This window comes from Morus notabilis, unplaced genomic scaffold (assembly GCF_000414095.1).
Source record: "Morus notabilis unplaced genomic scaffold, ASM41409v2 Scaffold475, whole genome shotgun sequence".
Lineage (NCBI taxonomy): Eukaryota > Viridiplantae > Streptophyta > Magnoliopsida > Rosales > Moraceae > Morus > Morus notabilis.
In genome coordinates, this window is record NW_010360102.1 from 109591 (window position 1) to 117559 (window position 7969).

General features: G+C 29.5%; 1 protein-coding gene across 1 annotated transcript; it reads left to right on the top strand.

Annotated features, from left to right (window-relative positions):
* The first annotated feature begins 875 nt into the window (after positions 1–875).
* On the top strand, positions 876–1422 carry LOC21389027. Its single transcript, XM_010095932.2, has one exon. It carries the CDS (start codon positions 1038–1040, stop codon positions 1239–1241), a length of 204 nt encoding a protein of 67 aa, XP_010094234.1. The 5' UTR covers positions 876–1037; the 3' UTR covers positions 1242–1422.
* The last annotated feature ends 6547 nt before the right edge of the window (positions 1423–7969 follow it).

Sequence of the window (7969 nt, forward strand, 5' to 3'; positions counted from 1 at the left end):
GAGATTATAATTTCTTTTTATTTTCTTTTTCCTGTATGTGGCCATATAATGACTTTTAAGACCACCATAGACCAATTCAGCAAAAACCAGCTAACCACCACAAGAGAGTCCTACCAAAAGAGGAAAAAGAGAAAAAGAAAAAAAAAAAAACTCATTTGGTATTATTTTGTTTTGACCTTTAAAATTTGGACAGAAATACTCATGCATGTGAGCTGGTTTGAAACGCAAAAATTCCATATGACAGTAGAGAACAAAATACAAAAGTTCCATGTGACAATAGAGTATATCATCAAATGTGCCGTGAATTTTAATACTTATTAAATTTAAGAGTAATCTTTCACAAAATTTAAAAACGATAAATTTTTATGCCTCCGATGTCAACATACTCTCAAATTTAAAAATGTATATATTATGCCTCCGATGTATAATAGTCTCTAAATTCATTCCTCGAATTTTAAAATATATTAATTTTAAACATACAAGTATGTGCGCACCTGAAGAGGTTAATTTTTTTTAATCTTTTGTATTCTTACTTTTGAGCAACTATTCTATAGGAAAGCATTTATTTACCGGACACATTATCAGTTTAAATATTCATTTAACTAATTTTTTAATTTTAACTGTAAATTTTTTAAAAATTCTTTAAAAGTGACCTTTTATAATTTTACCGGACACATTATCAGTTTCTAATAGAAAAAAAAAAAAGTAACTTTAGATTTTAAAAAAGACTACCAAACGCAGCCTGGGAGAGCGTAAAAAATAAATGGGAAAAAAGTAATGGAAAGAATATTCTTTGTTACCCGGCCAACCCAGTCTCTCTCTCTCTCTCTATAAAAGACGACTCACATTTCCCACAGAAAACACGCTCTCTATTGCAAGACATCACTATTGAAAAAGAAAAGCTTATCTCTCTTTTAACTTCACATCAATTGAGCTACCCCCACCTGAAGAAGAGGCAGAGGAAGCAAAACCACTCTTTTCTTCTCTTTCATTTCAGTTGGGTTTTGTGTTTGGCTAGAAGGAAAATCTCCGAGAAAATGTGGCTGGTTTATGTATGCGAGGAGGAAGAAAGAGAGCTTGGGAGGCAGCAAGCGCCGGGATCATGCCCTCACTGCGGTGGGAAGGTGGAAGCCATGGATGTCGAGACTCAGTGGAAGTTCTGCTTTCTTCCCATGTGCTTCAAGATCAAAAGAAAGCTCTTCTGTACTCTCTGTTCTAGACGTCTCGTCTTGTCTTACTAGCTTATTATTTTGCTTCAAATTAAACAATATTATTGATCAAATCCCAAATGGGTTTTCTTCTTTTCTTTTTCTTTTTTTCTTTTCTTTTTTTGGGGGGGATCATTTTTATTGTTGAATATTGTCTGATCTGGTCTGTAGATCTGCTCTTTAATTTCTGATGTGGATTTTGGTTCTTTTTAAATAATTCTTGTATAGTAAAATAGATCATGAGGATGTTCTTTCAGGCAAAATCAAAAGGGATTTTATCAGCCTTGTACATACAAATCATGTGATTGAAAGTTTGTTAATTTCTTGTTAAAGTTTGGGTCTTTTGATAATTTGTAGTTAATTCCTTGTTAAGAAAAATTAATCTTTTCTTTTCTTGATTGTTTTCTTCTCTTTCATTTTCTTTTGTTTTTGGGTACGAATTAGCCCGTTCAATGAATTTTATTAGAATAAAAAGTTTTTATTAACAGGCACATTTATTTTTTTTATTATAATTTTTTTACATAAAATTACATCTGAACAAGAGTTAAAAATTGGAATCAACAAAACGGGCTAAGAGCTAGTGTTGAAAGACTCTGGTAATACGAGAAAACGGGCTAAGAGAAAGTGTTGAAAGACTGGTAATAAGAGCGAGTGTTGAAAGACTCTGATAATAATCTGCAGATGAGGATGCACATCTGTCCAGGCAAAGCTAGTTTTTGGTTACGTGTAAGATTTGTTTGTTTATTATTTTGTCTGAATATCTGAATAATAAAAAACTATATATTTCTGGTTCCATAATTTATTGGCTCAGGAAACAAATCAAAATTGAATAATTTTGCATCTAGATTTCTCTCATTCCTCCCGTGCGTGGTTTGTTTTTGCAAAATTAATAAGGAGAACCAAAAAAAAAAAAAACCCCTCCTTAAAAAGTGAGATTAGAAGAGGTACTTTTTAAGTTTATATATATATATATATATATAATGGTTTTTTTTTTGTCCTCTGGTTTTCGCTGTAAGTTTTGTTTTCTTCCTAATATTTTATGCCATATGGACGAAAACTAATGAATAATGTCCACATTCATAATATCGAAAAAAATAAGGATTTAAGTTTAAAATTTAAATTTTTTTATAATAAAAAATTTTTAAAAATAATCACATTTAATTTTTTTATTAAGTAAAAAATTTTCAAACATCATTTTAACTAAAGCCATATATATTATTGAGAAAGATTACGATGGATTTCGGAATCAAGAACCCCCGACCGTACAGAAGAAAATTAACTTCAACATTCCTCTCATTCAATTCTAGAAAAGGAAACAGATTTAAAATTTCCAAATGCCAAGAAAAAAGCATTTGTTAACTGACAACTGGACTAAGAAATAATCTACCTTATGAACAGGTTATTATCAAGTGTCAGTTCCAGCAAAAAGTGTTTGCAAGCTCTAATTTCATTTTGCTGCTCTATCTACATTTTATCCATTAAAAAAATGCTAACAAATAAACCCTTATGACTTGAAACCAATATAGATAAGTTTGTGCCAAAATGTATCCGGGGCAAACAAATATGTAAGTACTAGTCAAAAAGTTAAAAAATTTTATAGTATAGGATTAATTTATATATATATATCTATATATAGAGAGAGTTAAAAGTTTCTTACAATGTATTATAGTTTTTGTTTTCTTTTTTTCTCTTGTTCTTTTTAACTACAAAATACAAATTTTTTTAAAAATTAATAATAATAATTAAGGAAGTTGAAAATCTTTAATTATATGTAGTGTAGATCAAAAGATTTAAAAGTAATTATATTATCTGGTCCTTGGGCGTTTCTGGGTGGGTTTGTTGCCTTTGGTTTTGAACTGAATTGATTAAAGATTGTTAAGATATGTATTCAAAATGATAAATGTTGATTTTTATTGATAATTGATATAAATTAGTAAATATGTCTTACATTGTGGTCAATCTTTTTGAATCTTGTGTTTTTGGATATATTGTTGTGTCAACTGATATTTGTGGTAGTGGTATTGAAAGATAGACATCTTTAAATATTTTTGAAATAATTGTAGTTATTTGTGCTCCCTTTTGTTGAAAATAAACTTGCAAGATTTTTATTTGTCTTTTTAACTGAACAATGATTGGTGGAATTACAAATAGATTAATAAAGCTTTCATCAATTGTTAATGTTCATTAATTGTTAATGTAGAGCATGATTTTTGATCAATGCTTGTTCTTCTCTTCCAACCACTGAGGTAATTTCTAGTTTAATTTATTTAAAAAGGTGTGACTTTATTTTATTTTAGTTTATTTTTATTTAATTTTATTTTTCATTTAAATAATTTATACTATTATCATTTGAGAGGCTTTAAAAATTTGATGCAAAATGATATTAAAATGGATAAAATCAGACCACAAATCAACACCTTTCTTTTTTAATGTTTTTCGTTTTTAGTCTTTGTTTAGTTTTAGTCTCAAATTCGCGTGACACGCGCATGATTAATTTAAAATAATGGCTAACACAAATTGTTTTAAAAAGAAGAGAAGTAAAAAAGATGACATAAAATGAAAATAATAAAGGAGGAAAATCTTAAGCAAAGAGAGAGAGAAAATAATCTAACTTATTTCGTTGTGTTTTAAATTAATTATATTTTATTTTGTTTATTTTTTATTTAATTTGGTGTTATTTGATTTTAATTTAGCGTATTTTTATTTAATTTTATTGTATTATTTATGGTATTTTTATTAAAGTAATATAAAAAATTTATCACAAAACGGTGGTAAAACGGACAAAATTAAACTCCAAATCAATTCAAAATAGTAAATAACTATAATAAAGAATAAAAATCTAAAAAATAAACTGTAAATGGTTTGAAACCGTCTGATCAAAAATTTCGACAGCTGTAATTCGCGTGTGAAAAGCACACACAAGAGAAGCTCGTTCAGTGGGGAAAGATGACAACTTCGTAGTGGTGGGCCCAACCACTTTTTCCTTTAGTTAGCCGAGCGTCGACATGTGGCAATCCTAGAACGAAAGATGCAAAAACCCATGCGCAGGGAAGGGAAAAGAGAAGAAAAAAAGGGTAAAATTATCAATTCACACTCAAAGGACAGGAGACAAAATCAGAATTTTAAGAATGTTACTATACAATGAACAGTAAATTGTGAGTGTGTGAATAGTGCACATTTCCTTTTCTTTGGTGTATATATAATGTGTCACATAAAGAATAAAAGAAAAAGTTGTTGTCATGAGATTCCATGTCAAGTACCAAAATAGTTGAGCTAGCATAGAGCAGGCCCAGTCATTGTTAGTCCGGGCCCGGGCTCAGCCTGTCTTTAACCTTCAAATCAAGCCGGACTAAAGTCGAGTCTAAAGGTTTATTCAGACCGGACAAACGTCCTCTTTTTAAATATAGTTTTTTTAAAATACCTTACAAAATTTTGAGCCGAGTTGGGCGTCCCTCTCTTACCAAGTGGCACAAACTTTTACCTCTAAGCTAGCATTGCTAATTACTTGCTTTAAACTCTCGATTTAAATAATTTTTAGGCCAAACAATTGTAGCCCCACTCTTCTTACTAATTACTAATTAGTAAGACTTCTTAAAGTTAGCATTTGTAGTCCGAGCGCCACCTGTTGGGTTACTCGGATGATCGACAGTTACCTACGCGACTATGCCGGAGATTGAGAAGATGGTCACTAATTAAATTCTTATAGAATGAGGATACATCTAAATAGAAATAATTCAAGTATAATACATCTAAATAGAGCACAAAATGGACCCACTCTTACTAATTCTCCTAATGAATTTTTATCTAAATTAAATATGTAAGAGCATATATAAGTAGGATAATATGGTTTTCAATTTATTTAATTTTTGAAACAATCATGGAAAGAAATAAAGGCATTAATGTCGTGGGATTTTGGAATATATCTTTTAAGTTCTCTTTCTCTCTCTCTCTAACCTTTCTTTGAGGCATATTCCGACGATTGTTTGAAAATAGCGAGCAAGATAATAAAGACATCATGCAATTTTTGAAAAAAAATACACATTTAATTATAGGATGATTTTTTGTTTTGTTTTGTTTTGTTTTGTTTTTTTTTTTGTTTTTTTTGGTGAGGGTAAAAACCGCTGAAAATGAATGCATTGTTGAGGTGAAATACAGCGACATGAAAACCCTTGTCAGCTAAAGATTGAAAATCTAAAGTCTAATAATAGACAAATTGAAAGTGAAAATTTCTGAAAAATGAACGTGGTCCAGAAGCATTCTGTGTGTATTATTTAGGTAAAACATAGCGACACAGCAATGTTATATTTCCATCATAAAAACAGTCTTTATAAATATCACATGCCTTTCAAAACATAATATATATATATATCTACATGATAGATATATTTTTTAGCATTATTGATCATTATACAGTTATTACTTATCTATAAATGATGATAGTATATATACAAACTGTCACATGATATAGGAAAACTTTTCCTTTTGTCATGTGAAAATTCTTTTACTCATAAGTACATGTATGATGATCCAGGACTTTATTTATTTATTTATTTTCTAACAATCTCCAATTTGTTTGGTTGGGGCAACTAGTAATTAATAATTATTAGGGAACAATTGTCATTAGTGGCTCGAGACTTCTAGTCCTTCTCATTAAGCATAATTAATTAAGATCGGACCGACAATAACATTGCTCATATTTTGAGTCATTGAATCCTTGCGAAATCTGTTTTCTTGTCTGGGATATTGTCTGTCTTCCCTTTGTTAAGTTTCAGTGGCTTAAGCAGCTTTCTACTTCTTTTGGTTGGTTAATTTGCTTTGGACAACCTCTTTGCTTTGTTTCTTTAAATATAGGTATATACTAGTTTAAACGGTGCGCGGGTAAGAATAAAAAATATATTTATTAGGGTTTCATTTAGAGCAATAAAAAAATATATAATAGGACAAAATAATAAGGATGAAAAAAGGAAAAGAAAAAAACAAGAAGAGAGAGAGAGAGAAAAAAACGATTTGTTTTTTTTCTTTTTTTAAAACTCACTAACGATATATTTTATCAGGGAACATGATTTAAAAAAGAAAAAATAGGTAAGAATATGTATGAGAAAAAATCATTTAAATAGAGAATTAAAAAGAAATATATTTATGAAAGTCATTTTAGAGAAAAGAAAAAAGTATAAAAGTGAAAAAGATAAGAATGTAAAAGGGGTAAGAAAAAATAGAAAGAAAAGAGGAAAAATGGAGATGGTTTAAAAATAAAAGGAAAGAAAGAAGGAAGGAAAGTTAAAAAAAGAAAAAGAAAAAAGGGAAGCGGCAACGAAACTAAAAAAACGGATTGACACGTATGTATATATAGATATAGATATAGATATATAGATAAATAAAGTAAGATTTATATTGTTTCTCTTAATTTTTTTTTCACTTTTTCCCCTTAAATTTTAGTGGAAGATATTATACACTTCCACTTCAAGTACTACGCTAGCTACTCTACTCCTGCAGTAATATAATATCACACTGTTTCTCTACCAACAAGGGGGGAAAAAAGAAAGTATATGACACTATTTTTGCCTTCACACAACGAACGGTGTAGACTATATAATTATCGAGTGCAGTCTTATTCCTTCAATGACCTCTATATATGTGTGTGTGTCTATATATATAATATGTATGGTGTTAGGGTTCTTTCGTATTAATCCAACAAATCTATCATATGATCCCTGGAAAGCGAAATATGTTGTTTTGTTACATCCAATATTTTGGACCACATGGCCATCACCCAACACAGAAAGCCTTTCTGTCAATGAATGAAAGATGTAGAACTTACATACTTGTGTGTCCTAGCTAAGTGGTCTTATTGTCTTCTTATTGGGAAACTAGGACTCTGACATTCTATATATAAATCATTTTTATTTTTATTTTTTATTTTTATATGTTGAAATAGAAAAAATAAAATCTATATAGTCGATCCCAATTAAATTGAGATTAAGGCTTATTGTTATTGTTATATATATAGAGCACTCCATATTGAATGTGGTTCTTTTATTAGCAGAGCTCAATGTGAGAAAGCTGATCATCGATCAACCCTTGAGGTTGGGTAGCTAAGTATTCTTCTTTATTGATTAAGTTTTCTTAAATTTACATATTGCTTGAATATTCTTCTTATTCTCATGATCCAAAACACTATAACGATAGAGCATTTTGTACAGCGATGAGCAACAAGCCTTGAAATAGTTTACGACAAAAACAAGCGCAATATATACAATATCTGATCTGATCTTCAACAAATTTATCTGATCCTCTTGCATAATAATATGAAGAATTAATATACAATTCTCTTGATTTATAATATAATAATTACATACATACACATATACACGTGGTCCCTGGATGTAAGATCCATTTGTTAATTATAGGGCAAATAACTATAAAGTGTCACAAAGGCAAATGTTCTATGTACTGTAAGATATATATCTGTGGGACTCATAGTGATGCAAATCCTACTTGCATTATTCTCTTATACAATACGTGTCCAAGGTTGGCAGGAAAACAACAACAACTATATATTAATATATAACATATATCAATGAGAATATATAAATTGCTGTATTTTTGGCTGTTAAGATAATTAGTCAGATTCATAAACGTCTCTTCGAGTGCATAGAATAGATTAGATTCAAGCCATTATAAATATGGAGAATGTTTAGAAACGTCCAAAATAATTATTAGCGCGCTATGAGGTGTGACAATATATATATATATATATATAT

Excerpts from the sequence above, each read along its gene's own strand:
- LOC21389027 (XM_010095932.2), top strand. The coding sequence starts at position 1,038 with ATGTGGCTGGTTTATGTATGCGAGGAGGAAGAAAGAGAGCTTGGGAGG.